Here is a 19,807-nt window from a genome sequence, read left to right as displayed (position 1 = left end):
TGCGATTTGAAAATGAAAATAATTTGTAATAAAAGTATGAGAAATGTGAACGTGTCATTTTACTGATCAAACAGGTGCAGACGAAGGCATCCTGGGAATGTGCATTGGGTAAGCCAAAGTATTGAGGACTGTTGAAATGTATTGCATTAATTGTTTTCAAACAATATTTAGAATTTGTAAGTTGATTCATAATTTGGTGATATGATTAATAATTTGATGATAATATGGGTGATATGAAACATTTGTGGCACTTTGTAAATTCCAAGAATGAAAATAACAAACCCAACTTTAAAAGGATTCTGATTTCATTATCGCCGAGCGGGAAGACGACACAACATACCTACACATCAAAAGAGAAATATAGTGCCCTGCCAGAATAAATTGAACACCCCTGATTGCAAACAAATGTTTTTTTTAATAATCTGTGACATAAACACAATCAAATGGATGACAAAAAACAGGATTACGAAAATGCGTTCCATACTCCAAAATGCCTTGCTGGTAGAGCGGTAAGAGGGTTTCTTGTATACCAGCAAGGGATTTTGCAGCATGGAACACATTTATCGCAGAAAGACAGTGCAACATCCCCTACATCCAGATCCAACTCCACCTGGAGGAGACAAATTGGCTGCAGATTCTTCCCTCGGCCTCACTCCCGACATCAACGCCATCCAATGTATCTGAGAACATGGATTGGAAGCTTTGGAAAAGCCAACCTCTGCCAAGTAATAAGGATCTGTAACAAAATCGACTTCACATTTAGCAAAAACATGGATCAGGCTGTCATATCGGAAAATTATTGATTTGATGCCTTCATGTGTTCATGCACCGTATGATGCCAAATGACATGCTACCATTTAGACACAAACATATGTAGTCCATTTGAGTGCGTACATATGACGGACTTTGGTTACAATCAAGGGTGTTCATTATATTCTGGAAGTACAGTTCAGAATTGCTGATATACCTTTGTCTAATCACAATTACATTTTGTCAATTATAAATAACAAAATATAATGTAAGATAGAAATGAGGACTGGAACAGTCATAGTTGTTGAAGTCATGGTGAAAAAGAAATTACCAACCTTTAACATATTGACTCATTTGTGGTCTTCCATCTCAAACGTCTTTCAATTCCTCTGAATGTAAAATTCTAACTATTCTTTTACATAAATAGTTGGGGTCAGATTTTTAATAATGAAGTAAACATCTCGAAGTTCATCATTGGGTCAAATATTTTCTTCATCACTGTTTAGAAGGCTTTCATTCACAGTTCAAAAGGAATATGCTGCTAATCTTTGGCTCAGAGCTCCTGTTGCTCATGTGTCACCTTTAGAGAGCCAAGTCTAAAGCGCTGAACATTACTTGGTGTGACCACAGAGGAAACTAGCAAGAAGTTTTCTTTTGTCATATTATAGAATGGTTTGTCTGAAACTGAATTACAACTATTCACAATGTATTCCCTCTGACATCTATCACAACTCTGTTACTTTGAGAAGTACACACTCTTTCCTGACTCGCATTGTATTCCATCCTCTGTCGATCTGACGTTCGCATGCCAAGCGTCTGTGTGTATGTCGCTTGTTTTAACAGGGAATTATAGGAACACGACACCTCATCCACAGTTATGTCTCATATTTCCCATATTTTGCTCGTCCAATTTGCATCCAGGAACACAACAATTCTGGTTAAACATTTTGAAATTGCCACTCTTTCATTTCAACGCTGAAAATTATGTTGAAAAGACTATTTGAATTACAGATTTCGCACAAGCAACAACAGGTTAAAAGTTCTCGTGCTCACAGAAATTAGTCAATGTAAACACACGCACAGCACATGAAAGGCCTCATTAGCATTCATACACCAATTTGAAAGTCCCGTATTGAGTCCTGCTGATGATCCCAGCAGTCAGAACACTGGTGAATCGCTTACTAAATAAAAAAATGTTTTCCTTTACATATATGACTATTTCGAGATTTGAAATGAATGTATAGTATCAAATGTTGTGGAATTAGGTGTGTGTGTGTGTGTGTGTGTGTGTGTGTGTGTGTGTGTGTGTGTGTGTGTGTGTGTGTGTGTGTGTGTGTGTGTGTGTGTGTGTGTGTGTGTGTGTGTAATATTGTTTCAAATCTGGAACCCATCGCACACAACAGCCAGGGTCCCTATAGAACAGTTATATCGATAAGTCCGTGTTTCTAGTCAGGGTTCCTTCCCCTTTGTTTAATGGGTGAATAATTGTACGTGCGCTGTGAATTATTTTATAGTTAGACCTTTTGTTATATCAATTACTACAACAACAATATCCTCCTTCGTTTCTTCTCCCATCATCATCCATCGGCACCATTAAACACGTGCATGTCAGCACGTACATGGGCGGAGTTTCCTCGGCCACCAGAGCTCCGACTCCGCCCCAGAGAGATGGAATGTTCCCCGCGACCAATGAGAGGTGAGACGTCTCAGACACCGACTTTCCTACGAACCCCGGACCAATGGGAGGCGAGACATCTCAGACGGCGATCCTTCCCACGACACCCCAGCCCACAGGAGAAATGCAATACAAGGAACGCCAGGGCCTTGGAAACAGTGTTAGGGTTGGGCGATCGGGTTCAAGCTGCCGGAGATTGACTCGTCTGGTCTGGTCGGCTTGGCAGCGATCGGGTTCGAAGTGCCGGAGATTGACTTGTCTGGTCTGGTCGGCTTCGCAGTGCTCGGGTCATCTATCGTCTCGTCCACCTGGCGTCCGACGCTTTTCCTCTGTCCCTGGTGCTTGGAGTGGCATCTTTGCTGCGTGTTCGAGTCCCGCCGAGCCAGATCGTCGAAGACCACAAGTTGGACAGGTCCGAGCGCAGGCTCTGGTCTCTGGCTCACCTGTCCTCGAGCTGGAGGCCTTCATTAAAGACCATGGAGTCCATTTATGTGTGTGTGTGTGTGTTTGTGTGTGTGTGTTTGTCTGTGGGCCTGTCTGTAAGTAGAAATTGTTAAGTGCTTGCTCTGTGTACATTGCATGACTATATTCGGTGATAATTCTGCTCTGTGTCTCCCCTTTCCCTATTGTAAATAAATCCCCTGTTAAATGTATCAGCTCGTTTCTGTTTTCTTCATTGGTTTAACACGGTGCATGTTGGGGAATTAAAGAAGACCGTTGTTGCCGTAGTTGTGTGCATTTGGACCGACGGAACCTCGGTAACCATCTGCTCGGGTTACGCACGGGTCGAGCACGGAAATGACTCGTCCCGTTCGAGTTCCATCGAGGGTGTGAATACTCGGTAGTTCGCCACGTGGGCCTCTCGGTATTTTGAAGTTTTGCAAATAACCCTGTCCCACGTGGTTTATTCATTGACGATTCATGGTCCTGTAAGGGACCCGTACCCTCGGAGTTGTCCGAGGGTGACGATCTAGATTCCAGGTGTTTGGTGGAGCCGACCAAACTGCTCCAGCTTGCGGTCGCGCCCGTCGCAGATACCTGGCCCGCAACAATATTTTGTCTTGGTGTTTGTGACATACTGTACATTACTCACATTGTCCAAGTATTCAAAAGTACAAAAGCATGTAAAAACGATATTGAAGAGAGTGTCCAGTTTTTGAAAATTGGGTCTTAATAAAATATCATGAATGCAGATTGATGTTTAAATAAATAAATAGGATAACAGCATTGGGCTGTTGTCAAATGATAATTGGTTTATTGCAATATGGTAAAGGACTTTGGACCATTTTAAACTTGCACCTTTGTTGATAAATATTTATCCTGTACCTCAAAGGAACATTCGTTTTATGAGATCGACAAAGAAGTGACCTCACATTCTCAGGTCAACCCTCCACTCACTGGTTGCTGATTTTCTTGTTGCTGACAGCACCGTTTTTTTCCTTCAGTCCAAACACTGACCATCTTTTGGCTAAATTATAACAATTTCGATGTCACAAAAATAGTGCCTTCACAAAAGAAACAAAGTTTGAAAATACATTTTCCTGCTGCCGTGGCTGGGTTTTTAAAGTTCAACTGATGAACCAGCAGAATCAGTGCAATATCACACGTGAACATCACCAAATCTATGCAAATAATTATCAGCATGTGTCCATCCATCTTTCAGTCAGTGTGTTTCCTCCATATCTCCAACACCATGAAACCTCGCAGCCCCAAACATTGCATGTATACGAAGAGACCTCCAAGGGAGTGCATGAATGAAAATTGGGTGTTTTGCAGTTAATTTAATCCATTCATTGAGACCATCCTCTGTGCAGAGCGTTGGTGCTGCCAAGGCAGTCTCCTTGGCTATTGGGCACAATCCTGGACAGGTCACCACTCTGACACAGGATACCAACAAGCTGGCACTCATTTTGCCAACCTCAGAAGGATGGCAGGCAGTCAACCCTACCTGGTATTAATTCAACAGCCAAGGGGGATTTGAACTCAGGATCCTTGGATCCCAGGCTCACCACCCTAACCATTAAGCCAACACCAGGCATATAATTAATGGCTTTGTTAAAATATCCTTTATCAAAGCATATCCTTGGCCACCTCACTATCCCTCGCTGGGGTCTTAATTTGCCATTGTTTTTGGCCTGCTCAACAATGCCTTGACTTGCAACAGGTCGCAATGGTTTCTTAATGAAAAGTTTTTTTTCACTTTCCTCACTCATATTATTGAATGCCTCATCATACTTATGAATCGCTGGACACATTGCAATGCTTATGAACGCCCAGAGATACCAGCGTTCATGCCTTTAATTTCTGCACACCCCATAACCTCTAGAATCTCTTAATATGAGGCGAATTTCAAAATTTAAATTTCTTTATCGACTTCAGCAGCAGTTCCAACTGCTAAAAAAAATGTGTTCATTTGTCCAATTCAGATATTGCTTGACATTCCGAGCATCTTTGAGTGCATGGTGTTAATATGACCCATTGGTGATCGCTAATCGCTTGCCAAGCCTGCCGTTCCTTATCCATTTTGTTGGAATGCTTGCTTGAGTGCTCCACTTGATGAGCACAAAACAAGCTTCTTGGTTGTTTGTTTCTATGCCATTGCTATAAAAGGCAAAAATATTTGCACTGTCACTGAATATATCAATTGACTTGAACAAAGTTCAGGCCCTAATCGCCTGAGTTTGGCCCCACATCGACATGCGGTCCCTCAGGTGGTGGCTCACTCACTCGAGAAAATGTGCAATTTTCTTTTGACGTTTCCACTTTTTGAATGATCTATTTTCATGATATGACCCATCACTTCGACATAGATAGATCCAAAAAAATAAAAAAAAAATAAAAAAAAAACATTCGTTTTTGAAAGTTTCTTTAATCATTTTGTTGAGTGCTTCCTTGGAGCGTTCTTCAAGCTTCGATCTCTACAAGCTTCCATGGTGACATCATGACATGGTTCTCCATGGGGACATCTCTGGAGTCAAGAAGGCAAAATAAATTAGATGATTACAATGAGTAAAAAATGTTTTAAGTTGTTACAAAGCAATAAATTGCCACATCACGGGAGGACAGCTGAGATGTATGCACACTCGCTCTAAGCTGTCTAGCCTGGGTTTGAATCCCGACCCAGCTATAAACTGTCATCCCAGATTTTCATCAACAGAGTCATTCATCAATATGTGTGCAGTCTCTCGGATGGATGTGAAATTTGACATCACATCTACCGGAACTCCCCCTCAGATCACTCACTCTGACCCCTCTGCCCCTCCCTCTACACCATCTGTCTCCAGACGCACGCGCCTGGGCAGGTGGCCTTCGTCTCCAGACGGACGCACCTGGGCGGGTGGGCAGCCTACTTCTCCGGACGCACGTGCCCAGATGGGTGGGTGGCCTTCATCTCTGGCTGCACGCACCTGGGTAGGCAGGTGACCTTTGTCTCCAGACGCACACACCCAGGCGGACAGGCGGGTGGACTTCATGTCCAGGCGGGTGACCTTCGTGTCCAGACGCATGCGCCTGGGTCGGTGGGTGCCCTTAGTTTCTGGACGCACGCACCCAGGTGGGCGGCTTTCGTCTCTGGACGCATGTGTCCGGGGGTGGCCTTCGTCTCCGGAGGCACACGCCTGAGCGAGTGGACAGGTGGGCGGCCTTCGTCTCTGGACGCACACGCCTGGGTGAGCAGCCCTCATCTCCGGACGCATGTGCCCAGGCAGCCGGCCTTAGTCTCCGGACGCATGTGCCCGGGCGGGCGGGCAGGCAGCCCTCGTCTCCAGATGCACGCGCCCAGGCAGTATTTATGTCTGTTCGGGAGTTTGTCTCCGGACTTGTCTGGACAGGAGTTTGTCTCCAGACTTGGCTGGACAGAAGTTTGTCTCCAGACTTGGCTGGACAGGAGTTTGTCTCCGGGCTGTATTTATAGTATGAGCGGTTGAAAATGGATTTCAGAAATTATTTTGTTTCAATCTTCACTGCCATTCGATGCAGAATCATTTTGACTTAACAGTATGAATCGTAACTAATGCTCCACCACATGTCTGCCTTCCTTTCCTCTAACCTCACACTGTCTTTCCTTCCCCTCCCTCCTCTCTCCTTTCCCCTCCACCTCTTCCTCCCTCTTTTTTCCCTCCCCCCTTTAGTATTACCATCAGCGAAGCGATGGGTGGTATTTGCTAGTGGTTTACTCCAAGGAAAATATGGATGATAAGAAAGGACGGGATGATCAATAAATAGCAAAACATATCTGGCAGTTGACAGACACAGATAGGGAAAGGAGGGGAGGCACACAAAATTGTATATAATTAAAAAAAAAAATCAGAAACCGCTGTAGCAATCGATGCAAATATTTGTAGTTGTGATCCACTGCCCTTGATCCATGTTATGCAATATGTTTCACATTAATCTGTTCAGCAGTTTTGGAGAAAATAGTTTTGTTATTTTCGGTTTTCAAATTAACATGGCTGCCAAACCACATAACCTATGGTATTGAAAATTTGGACTCTGCCCATGATTTGGTGGAGAATCACGTGTGTGAAGTTTCATTTTGATCGGATAAGGTTCGTTTTTCTAATCCAATATGGCTGCCTCACCACATGACCTATGATGTCAGCATTTCCACAATATATGCAGCTGAAGTGTTGAGTGATGCTTGGGAAATATCGCTTCAATCGGACAAGCGGTTCCAGAGAAAAGATAATTTAATATTTTTCTTCAATCCAATATGGCCGCCGAACCACATGATTTATCGATTATTCTTTGTCACCTTAGTATCCCCAAGGCATGGTAAATAGGTCTGTTAAGTTTCCCCTCAATCTGTCGAGCCATTCTGGAGAAGATTTTTGCAGGATGTGGGGTAAATCCAACATGTCTGCCAGACCATATGACTGATGACAGGTATCAAACTTTATTCAAAACGGATAGTTGATCATTTATGTGCAGTTTTACTTCGATCTTTAAAGCAGTTCTGGAAAGGAAGATTTTTTGCCTTTAAAATAAAAACAACATGGCTGACAAACCACATGACTGATGATGTCATAAAAAAATTTTTGTCAATCTATCTTGAGATGAACCTCACAAATTTTCATACTGATCAAATGCAGTGTTCTACGTGTCAAATTTTGACCGGGATACGGATACCATTCACCGATGATGTCATCGACAAATCACACTTATTCCCCATGCAGCGTAGTTGCCAGATGCCAAGTTTCATTTTTTTCCATGGTGCGGCTTAGGAGATAGAGATCCAGTTTTTCCATTTTTTTTCAACATGGCTGCCACCTCACGTGACCTATGACATCATAATTATCATTAAAAAATTATCCGTGACTCGTCGCATCTATGATAAAAAAATTTGTGTCAATCGGATAAGCTGTTGCAGAGAAAAGAGAAAATTCGCACGGACGTATGTACGGATAGACACCCCAAAAACATAATGCCACCGGTGACTTCCTCAACGGATGCATAAAAAAGACCGATTCCCCGCCATGGCACCAAAATACTGGATTCAAACAGACAATTGGGATATCAGCCGAGGACTTTAGGTAGCACGAGGTGGTCCTTGCTGCAAGCTGGTATGGTCCAGGGTGAAATGCGGCTCAGGGGCGATGGTGAGGAGGCCAAGAAAGGAGTGGATGGCAGAGACGCGAAGTGCCCTCGACTCAAATTGGCAACACACGAAAACATGAGAGAAAATGTTTGTCATTTTCCAACACGTTGCACTTTATTGATGCCTTTGTGCACAACACCTTCAGCTGGCCTCGGCTGTAAAGGTTTTACATGACACAATCTTACCATATTCAGCTCCTTTGTAAACAATCATTTAATCCAATTTGAAAACCACTTACTGTCTATTATTATAAAAATTAATATGCATATAATCAAATCAAGCCATTGTAAATTTAATTAAAATACTGCATGCACTGAATCACTTTAATTTCAATCAATAGTTGCATCTGAAATATAATCTAACATATAAAGTTCATTCTAACCACTCACTCACTCACTCAATGAGTGACTGAAATTAATGATCAGAAGGGCAGTCTTCTGGGTGATGTAGAAAGCTGAAATTTTGGTGCCGACAAACATCGAAGCCAATACATCGGGTGGGGGGAATCACAGAACCATGGGAAAGCGGCCGAAAATGAAGATATCCCAAAATAAGTGCAGCCTTGTTGTGCTCACTGGAGGTGAGCAACTCGAAACAATGGGAAAGCACTGTTCATTATTGTTTATAATGTGTAAGCATACCCCGCTTGTAAATAAATATACTCCAATGTATACGCCAATTTGTTGAATCTGGTTATGGTATGCAATGAAATAAATATGATTTTGAAGTTATGTTTATGACATTAACAAAAACATGTTAAATTTTGTTTTTAAAATATTTAGGTGTGTGTTTGTAGGGAGCGACGGAGACTTATAATCCCTCCACACTTGGCATATGGAAGTCACGGACGACACCCGACAATCCCAGGTTTGCTGCCTTTCGTTTGGCACATTACATCATAGAAAACACATTTTTCATATCGTCGGCATTTTTCACACATTTTTCACATTCAGCACATTTGCTGGATGTAGTAAAGCATAGTAAAATCATTGCTATGTCACATTATTGTTATTCCTGGGTTTCTTAATGTCGGAAGCAAAAAGACCACTGTTACGGACTGCAGCACACCAAGCCAACAGATGAGCAACCCGTTTTTATTTCGGGATTGTAACCATCAGAAATATATACATATACAAAATGAAGAAGGAAATATAGAAGAAAGAAGAAAGAGAAAAACCCGATCAGGCCAGCACAAGGGTGAAGTAGTGGACAGGCCAAGAGCTGGAGGGTGCTGTTCATGTAAAATACGGTGGAGACCGGATGGAACCCCTTTGGAATCCGGCTAATCCCGAGACAGGACCTGCAGTCCGATGGTCCTAAAACTGTTAGAAGAGGAGAGACCCAGAGGTGTATGTGAGCGGCACCGTATCCTCCAGTACCAAACTCAAGGCAAGATCAGGGATCTGAACTGCAGGAGCTGCAGCAAGAGTTCGAGCAAGCACAGTACTCAATGCAGCCCGTCCCCAGTAAGCCACAATCCAGGCCTCACAGTAGGCCCCCAGGCAGGCCCCAACAGTAGGCCCCCAGGCAGGCCCCAACAGTAGGCCCCCAGGCAGGCCACAACAGTAGGCCCCCAGGCAGGCCACAACAGTAGACCCCCAGGCAGGCCCCCCACACAGGCCCCAACAGTAGGCCCCCTACACAGGCCCCAACAGTAGACCCCCAGGTAGGCCACAACGGTAGGCCCCAACGGTCGGCCCCCATGCAGGCCCCAACAATAGGCCCCCCACAGTAGCCCCCCCCCAAGGCAGGTCCCAACAGTAAGCCCCCCTAGGCAGACCCCAACAGTAGACCCCCAGGCAGGCCCCAACAGTAGACTCAGGCAGGCTCCAGCAGTAAGCCCCCAATGGTAGGCCACAACGGTAGGCCCCCAATGGCAGGCCCCAAAGAGAGGCCCCAATGGTAAGCCCCAACGGCAGGCCCAACAGTAGGCCCCAACGGCAGGCCCAACAGTATGCCCCCCCCAGGCAGGCCCTAACAGTATGCCCCCCCCAGGCAGGCCCCAACAGTAGGCCCCCAGGCAGGCCCCAACAGTAGGCCCCCAGGCAGGCCCCAACAGTAGGCCCCCAGGCAGGCCCCAACAGTAGCCCCCCAGGCAGGCCACAACAGTAGCCCCCCCAGGCAGGCCCAACAGTAAGCCCCCAGGCAGGCCCCAATAGTAGGCCCCCAGGAAGGCCCAAATGCATTCTGGACTATATACAAGGGGTGAAATGAATCAAATTAAATATTTGTGTTCATCAAGTCACCAAGTGGAGTGACATTTGACAAGGCCTCACATCTCCATCCTGCTTTTCACAAATATCCAGGCACGTCGGCGGATTGTGGATGGTGGATTGTGGATGATGAGTCATGAGCCATTTGCGGGATAATCCAGAGAAGATACAAATCATTGCCTTTCATCTTGAGAACAGGGATGGAACCGAAAGCTGAATGTTCGCTGTGATGGAAGAAGGCCGACTCACAACCCCAAGCCAATATACCTTTAAGTTATCCTAGACTGCACCCTCAGCTACAAAGATCATGTCTTCAAGACCAAGGCGAAGGTAGGGAACAACACCTTGAGGAAGTTGACCAACTCTAAATGATGAACAGACCCAGGGACCATTCAAAATCCAACACTCGCCTTGTGCTACTTGACAGAGGAATATGCTTGTCCTGTTTAGGGACGTTCTTCTCATGCCAAGAAGATGGGTCCAGTCCTCAACATGTCCTGCAGAGCTATTTCTGGTTGCCTTAAACCAACGCGAGTGGATGACCTCAATTTTCTATATGGTATTACTCCACCTCCGATCAGAAGGGCAGTCTCCTCACGGATAGAAAGAACCAAGCCAGAATGTGACTCTCACCACCCACTCTTTCAATATGAGCCAGTACCTACTATGAGATGATGAAGTACAGGAATAGTTTCCTTCAAGCTGTTCATCCCCTGGATGGTAACCCCCACTGCTGCAAGATAGATGCTTGGTTAACTCACCTGCATTGAGGACCTCACAAGCTGTCACTTGACCCTGCCAAAATTCCTGGCAGTTCCTGCCAAAAGGAGCCAGTGAGACGTGGACAATCTGTAAACATTTCAAATCGCCTCAGGATAAGAGTTTGACTCTGCAGAGTCCTTATGCAGAAGTGGGAGGAGGACGACATTGGGACCATACTCTGTGCAGAGCATTGCTGCTGCTTCAGCAGTCTCCTTGGCTATTGGGCACAATCCTGGACGGGTCGCCATTCTGACACAGGATACCAGCATGCTGGCACTCATTTTGCCAACCTCGGAAGGATGACAGGCAGAGTCAACCCCACCTGGTGTTAATTCAACAGCTGAGCGGGATTTGAACTCAGGACCTGATGATCCAAAGCCCACCACCCTAACCATTAAGCCAACACCAGGCATGCAGAAGTGGGGATATAGTCAAAATGGCCCAACCAATTGTAACTGTGGGGAGGCTCCTCAAACAATGGAGCATCTCCAAGATTGCCCTCTCTTGACAGAGCCTTGCAGATCAGACAAACTGAAGGTTTTCAACTCCTGTGTCAAAGCCTGTGTTTTACAGTGGCTGGTAAAGGTGTAGCAGTATAAAACAGAAGAAAGATAAGCTATTTTTTTTCTGAACAACTTGACACAAGCAAACAAATTGGCAACGAAACCTCTCACGTCTTGCACAATTCACCACCAAACGCTGTTGTATAATATGCAAGAGATGAACGACACCACAAGCCAGTTACCTGGGGATGGTGAAGAATGGAGAAATAACGAGGAGGACACAGACAGAACTCACACTCTCTTCATTGCTGGGTTCGTTGTATGTGGTATCACGCACTACCGCATGGCATGCTCTGATGTAGACAGTGTGAGTAGTAAGAGCAAGACATTTTCTATGGACTTGGTAGTTGGGAAGTGTCGCAATCATGAAGATCACCCAGAGTGATTCATCCTCCCCTGTCCCCCACTTCCTGTTTCATATCAAATTTCCACATCCTATTCGTCCTCCTCATTGACTATCTAGAATCAATGGCAGACACTCTGACACGTATTTTCCCGCTTTTTCCACCACCAAAAACCTCAGTTCCATCCGCCAATAATGAATCAGAGAAGAGAAAATGTAAACAAGCCAGTAGGCGACGAGGGATCCGCGAGGATCGAAGTGCTGGATACGATGCTTTTCATTCTGACCGATCCACCGATGAAGATTCATTGCCAAGACATATTGGTTCACATTCAATTGTTCCTCTGCCTGGCAAGATTTTTCCGATTGCGTATTTTGCCAACTGGCACTCCTGATAAAAAATGATGGTAAATAAACACCCTATTTTTGAAGGACTACCATTTGAAAAATAATCGGTTTGCTGATTTGTGCTGTGGAGCCTCACGTTGCAGACACACACACACACACACACACACACACACACACACACACACACACACACACCACACACACACACACACACACACACACACACACACACACACACACACACACACACACACACACACACACACACACACACACACACACACACACACACACAACCCGATAAACTTCTCTCAATGCTCTTGTTTGACCACACATCCTGAGCCACACATCATTTTCCATAAGCCACGCCCACTTTTTATAAGCCACGCCCACTTTTCATCAACCACATCCACTTTTCCTAAGCTCCGCCCACTTTCCTAAGACCCTCATAAAAAAGGACAGTAAATAGACACCCGATTTTTGAAGGACTACCATTTGAAAAATAAAACCTCACTCAAAAATCGGCTCAAGTAACATTTTCAAAATATCTCGAAGTGGTTAATTCCGAAGTCTCGTTTCTCTACATTCAAAACTGTAGGACAAGTATTGAAAATACCGTACGCGGTTTTTCGGCCGCTGCACAGCAACGTGTGGTTGCTTAAGGCCCAGTCACACCTTGACGTTTTAGCCAGCAATGGCAACGTATCAAAATGTATGTAAAACGCTGGCTTACGCTGAACTTTTGATGTTTTTTTTTAAGGTTCGGACGTATTCATAACGAGTTGGTCGTATGCATAACATATTAGTAACGGACACAGAACTTTTCTTGTCTTATAGATCTTATACAAACGAATGCTTAGCTTGTTGTCGGCGTTCACAACCTATGCCCAATGATAGTCTAACTTATGCATAGCGCGCTGCACGTATCGCCGACGATCACGTGGCGTAGCCTATTAAAAGGCTGCCGCACAATGATTCAAATCATATCCGCCAGAGAAATGGAAGTGTCAACATCGCAGTCACACCTTGGCGATCTTGCCAGCGTATGCCGACCTCTGAAAAATGCGTCTAAAATGCTGGCGCATGTCGCATACGGTGTGGGTAAGTTTGGTATACGTGGATAGAACGCTAAAGTACGCTATCATACGTCGTAGTAAGTGGAGTACGTCTTGTACTTTTAAACGTGTTAAACATTTTATAACGTACTTGCCGTATGCCTCACACGTTCTGCATGCGATGGGAATAAGTTGTACGCACGATATGCGATCGTTGGCACACGTCGACAAAAGTTACTTGTAAGTTACTCATAAATCGAAACACGTCGAGGTAATGGTTAGTGTCAGTGTTCCAGACTCCCTGGTTTTACTATTTTTTTTTCTTCGGAATGACGCTGATGTTGACACTTCGATTTCTAGTGTGGTTATAATATAATATAATTAATAGGCTGCCGCTCAACGATTTAAATCATAACCGCACTAGAAATCAAAGTGTCAACATCACTGTCATACCGAAGAAGAAAAAAAAAATCAGGGAGTCTGGAACACTGACGCTAACCATTACCTTGACATGTTTCGACTTATGAAACTTACAAGTAAAGTGTGTGTGCGTGTGACAACGATCGCGTAACATGCCTACAACACATTACTCATAGGTTAGAAATAAGTTTCGGGTACGCTAAACATTACCTCGACATGTTTCGACTTATGATTAACCTACAAGTAACGTGTGTCGACGTGTGTCAATGATCGCATAATGTGTCTACAACTTATGGCCAGCATTATGCGGAACGTGTGAGTCATATGCTGGCATAAGTCGTAAAATTTCAAGCATGGAAAATTTGAGGACAACCGCAAAGTACAACGATGAAAGCTGTTACGTTGACGTATGGCAGTGTTTTTCAGCGTGCTCTCAATGTTTCCAAAACTTACCCATAACGTATTCAACGTGTGCCAGCGTTTTAGACAAATTTTTCAAAAATCGGCATAAGCTGGCTAAAACGTCAAGGTGTGACTGGGCCTTTAGCAAGGAAACTCAAACGCACACACTCCCAACCCATATGGCACATGTTCGCCAAGTTTCATCGAAATTGGTTTGCTGGTTTGTGCTGTGGAGCCTCGCGTTGCGCGCGCACGCACGCACGCACGCACGCACGCATGCACACACACACACACACACACGACAATAAGGGATATGTAGCGAATCCAATTAAATAAAATAGCATACAGTATATGGTTTGAAATGAAAACGTCCAACTGGCTTATCCACACCAGATAGAGTTAACAAAAGCACGCACTGAGCATGCAACGGAATTTTAAGACGCTTACAGGGTCTACATATTAAGTATGTAATTATTTCAACAAATTAATGCTCCTCCACACTCCCCCCCCCCCCCGGTCTCAGGTGTGAATAAACGTCTCAGACACCAGGCAAATCCGAAGATAGGAATAGGCAAGTGAGCCGGTCAGTGATCTGTCAATGGAGGGGCTTCATGTGAACCCAATCTGCCTGTCGAACGGATTAATTTGCCAATTCACTACGCGCTTACGGAGCCATACAATGGTCCCGAGGTCCCGATAACGGAGCCATACAATGGTCCCGAGGACCATACAATGCTTCATCAAAATAGGGATTTATTAGCAAGAGAATGGTGGTGGAGTGGGTGGGAAGAAGAACATTGCAGCACTGCAGCAATTACAACTACAACAAATTAATATATACTAAATAGATGCAATGTGCCCTTGGAACCACATCGGCTTAAAAAAGAGAGAAAGAGAGACAGAGATAGATAGAGACAGAGACAGAGACAGAGACAGAGACAGAGACAGAGACAGAGACAGAGACAGAGACAGAGACAGAGACAGAGACAGAGACAGAGACAGAGACAGAGACAGAGACAGAGAGAGAGAGAGAGAGAGAGAGAGAGAGAGAGAGAGAGAGAGAGAGAGAGAGAGAGAGAGAGAGAGAGACAGAGACAGAGAGATACCTGCTCTGTGTGCAATGCTCACACACACTCCCCGAGTCTTTGCTCCGGGTACACAACAGATCGGTCTGGGGGTGCCTTGTGTGTTGCTCCAATCCGGTTGCCAATGCACCACGAAGGAACAGGAACAGGAACAGGAACAGGAACAGGAACAGGAACAGGAACAGGAACAGCTGGCAAAGCACCTCAAAATGAGCAGGAGCTGACTGTAGAAACAAACAGGGGAACCACACCCCAACGTGGTGTCTGCCTTTTATAATATCTCACGAGGTGTATCAAACTGCCCATGGCGTGCATCCATTGGCTGACGTGGCCCGTGAGGTGATGATTGATTGGCTGCTCTGATTGGTAGTGTTACGACCTGGCCCTGGCTAAAGGGCTCGGCGTACGCCTATTGCTCCGGAGGTCCTAAGTGACGTGTTCGGGACACCAATACGTTCCCCATATGCGAGTCACGCCGTGTAAGCAGTCAGATGTGACCGAGCGAAGTTACCATCCAAATGCTGACGAAAATTTACACCCCCCCCCCAACCAACTCTTCAACACACAGGATGCAAATGTGTGCAAATCCAGTAATGTCATGTAAATTCAAAACAGTGGAATGATTGCAAATCCTTTACTCAGGAAAAAGAAAACACAGGGTTTTCCACTAAGCAGTACATAAATCATATTGATAAGAAATCTCGCTGATATATGGTGGTAACGATTAGGTAAATAAAGGACAGACAGGCGCCAAGACAATACGGATGAGACAATGAAACAGCCCACCAGATATCGAAGGGGGAGGGTGGAAAGCAAAACAGCAAAGGAATATTTTCCAATATATAAAGAAAATAATTAGTAAAGGAAGAAGGGGGGAGGGGACAATTGAGGACTGTTTGAGTTGATGTAAATACAGTCCCTGGCCATTAGAGGTGTTAGAATTTTGAGGTGGACGAGTTTTATCACTGGATCCTATTATGACATGCTTAAAAGAAGGGAAAAATCTTGGGTAGACATCTGGCATCCTCGGCCTAAGTTTTTTTGCGATGCCATATTGTTTTGGGCATATGCGTATTGTGCCCACTTTCGGGTTTCATCATTTTTCTCTACTTCTGGTTGCAGCTGTGACAAATGGGACATTTGTTCCTTGGATTCCTCATGAAATTTCCTTTAAAATGAGATGAGTTTTACCCTCCTGGGTAAAAGTATTTTATATAAGTAGTATAAAAGTAGTATAAAAGTAGTATAAAAAAGCAGTGTTTTACTCCTTTGCAAATTGGTCATGCATTTGCAAAGGAATAAGAATAAAAAATATATATTCTCAAAAATTCACTTATTTTTATTTTTACATGTAAGGGAAGACAATAGAAAAAATAAACGAAATCTTGGACTACAAACATTGAGAATATGAAAAATTTCCACAGGATATAAAAAGATTGTCTTTATAGCTTGGAACAGGTTAGCCTATACATTCTCACAAGACATATTACATTTGCAAAATGATATGCAAGAGACGATGTTTTTACGGTACCGGCATCGTTTTGTGCTACACTTCTTGCAAAGACAAGTTAATGTCACATCCTCGGGTAGTTCACTCATGTAAGGATCTGGCAAGGGTGATGAGTCCTCAGCATTCACTGATGGTCCATCCAAAATCTGTTGGAGCTTGTGGTGACTCCGTGTGAAGCACACGTGTACACCATGTAAAATGATTGATGTAAGTGACCTCGTAATGAAGAACTTGTACAAGGTAGGTTTAGCAAGTTTGGTGCGCTAGCTTGTGTGACAATTTCAACACGAAGTTTATCAAATGTCTTACACTTTGTACCTGGTATGAGAACTTTGGCCAAGTTTTCCTCTGCAAGCTCAAAGGATTGTGCACTGAGTGGAAGGCGTCGATCGAAGTTCTGAAGATATTTTTCTGGGTGTGCTTTAGGTGATGACGCTTCGGTTCCTATTTTACTTATCACATCAGGCCCAGTAAGAAAATGAGTGGCGAGAATGACTTCATTGACTGGACCTACCTTTTTGGCCAGATTCTGAATCGGGATGATGTCTCTTGCTAACTTTCTCATCCAGAGTTCAGAGAGACCATTTTCATGAAGAAACTTGTAGAAATGAATAAGCAGCACAAATACGTCTTTGTCATTTGAAAGTATGATTGCACGCTCTGATCCTTGTTTAACCAAATGGAAAAAGTGAGGAATCAGGCGCAAGTCATCTTCTTCAATAGGTGTCTGAAGTATGTCCTCGACTCTGCTAATACTACTGCCTTTTACAGCTTCTGCAGGGATCGGTCCACTTTCAAGGAACACGCCATTTACAACAATTTCCTACAACCGATTAGCCGATATCTCCAGTAGAATCTGTATCAGAGCATCTTGAATCAAAATTTTATTGTCAACTGATGTCCAGAACCTGTCCATTTGCACAGGAAGCTTTGTAGCAGGGGTAATGGATGTCACAGGTAGTGGTTCGACAGAAGATCTTTCTCTCTCTGCATTTTTGATCGATGATGGCAGGTAGCTATCAAACACATAATCAACACGACTGAATCTGCAGACATTGTTTACATTATTATCCAGTGTTGTGAACAAATCTTCAAATGTGTTGGGTCCCTTGATCAGAGCTCTGCGAAACTGATTCATGACATCAACAGCAACGCAAGTTTTCAGTGCTTGCTCTTTTTGAAAATTGAAGTCTGTGCTACGTAGTGTTTTGGTCAATTGAGACATGAGCTGTGATTTCATCGGTTTAGTCGTAGCACCGTCTCATTCTCGTAAAGAGGATGACGTATCCTCATAGATCAGGATTTCTGCCATTGCCATTCCTCTTTCCTTAGCAATGTCAACAGTACTTTGAGCTTGTAATAATTCTTTGACAGTATTTACAGGTTGCTGGTTTGTTGATACATCTGAGCCTGTTGCACTTTGAAACGTGGATCGCTTTTGCTTGTGGATTGGAGCTGATAGAGGTTTTGAGCGTGAGATATCCCTTTCCTCACAAAACATTGAATACGCTTATTTCCCTGTTGTCAAAACACTGGAGTAACTTTTTGGCATTTGATGCTGGTACACATTCATTGGTTAATATGTTGTGGAGACTGACCTCACCTCCGCTGAGATATGGGTTTTCTCTGCTTTCGACATACTGCAGCATTTGTTGGATGTTGGCTTCCATTTGAATTCTGAGCCTTCCTGTTAGCTTGTGGTACATTCTCAGCTCATAAGTCAACTTGTGTAATGTTCAGTAATCCTTGAAATGCTTTTTGAATAAGAAGGACCTCATGATAGGCAAGCTCCCATTCAGCAATATAGTCTTTTCATTTTGTTTGGTCAATGATCACTGCAGTTGACTTCTGAATTCTGTTTATTGTCTGTTCGAGAGCTATGTCGACACCAACTGCATTAAAGTTTCCATTTGTTCTTTGAACAACAAAATGGCCTTTCATTAAGTTATCATAAACCTCAGGATGGCATCTCTCAAGATCCAGAATTTGCTTTTGGAACAGTGAACCTCATCTTAAGTGGTCAACTCCATCAAATATATGAAAAACAGGAAGGGCCTCCTTTACTGTGTGCAGGTGGAGGATACTTTCCTCCTTGTCAGCTCCAATGAGGTACTTCAGAAGACCGAATAGAAGTAACAATTTTCATCTTCTCAATATTTGTAATGTAAGGTTTAGTTTATATTTTCCGTTGCCTTCCCTTACATGTAAAAAATAAAAATAAATGAATTTTTGATGATATATTTATCATCTTATTCCTTTACAAATATACAACCAATGGCCACAGGAGGGTAAAACTTGTCTTATTTTCAGGAAATTTTATGAAGAATCCAAGGAACATGTCACATTTGTTACAGCTGTTTCCAGAAGTCAAGAAAAATATGAAACCCAAAAGTGGGTACTATACACATCTGCCCAAAATAATATGGCGTCGTAAAAAACTTAGGTCCAGGATGCCAGATGTCTACCCAAGATACACCCTAACGGTCACAGCTTCTTATTGTTGCAAGCCCAGCCCCACGAGTGCACCACCATCACCAAATAATGAACCCCACAAGTGTAACAGCAGGTAAGCTGGGGGAATTCTACACCATGGTGTCTGTTGAGAGTGCCAGCTGTCCATATATGGGTATGACCCGGGCATATCACGCCTGTTGGTCGACTTAGACCACGTCATGGGCAACAAATTGCTGCAAGCTACGGGTGATGGAAATGTACGCATAGACAGATCGTACAAAGGGGAAATGTTGAAGAATATAGGGAAGGACAAACACGGACTTAACACAAAAACTGGGGCGAGGAAGACGAGTGCCCTCTAAAGAGTTATCAGACATGTCCTCCTTTTCGGTCATTAAATCTCCATCTGGCTGGGTTTTTAAATATCAAGAAATGTCAAGGATTTTGCCTTTTTACATTTTTTCTTTGCTGTTGCATTTTCAGAGATAAATTTTAATATTTGGGATATTTTTTTTAATCTTATTTAAACAATTAAATTATTTTTGTACATTTTCTTACGGTGACAAAATGCGGCGAAGTCATATTTGGACCAGAACAATTTGGTACAAGTCTGTTCTATTCCGTCATGACT

At 43.8% G+C, this 19,807-nt stretch overlaps 1 protein-coding gene across 2 annotated transcripts in view; it reads left to right on the top strand.

Annotated features, from left to right (window-relative positions):
* LOC147028313 (uncharacterized) overlaps positions 1-19,807 on the top strand; it is a 34,927-nt gene that overhangs the window by 8,917 nt on the left and 6,203 nt on the right. For both annotated transcript variants that reach the window (XM_085878612.1, XM_085878611.1), the window contains 2 exons: positions 75-108; positions 8,818-8,888. In XM_085878612.1, the coding sequence (XP_085734738.1) occupies positions 75-108; positions 8,818-8,888 (105 nt within the window). The remainder of the gene's footprint in view (positions 1-74; positions 109-8,817; positions 8,889-19,807) is intronic.

Source organism: Eptatretus burgeri, chromosome 4 (genome assembly GCF_056783735.1).
Source record: "Eptatretus burgeri isolate ZD-2024b chromosome 4, Ebu_testis_v1, whole genome shotgun sequence".
Taxonomy (NCBI): domain Eukaryota; kingdom Metazoa; phylum Chordata; class Myxini; order Myxiniformes; family Myxinidae; genus Eptatretus; species Eptatretus burgeri.
This window is presented reverse-complemented; position numbering and strand designations above follow the sequence as displayed.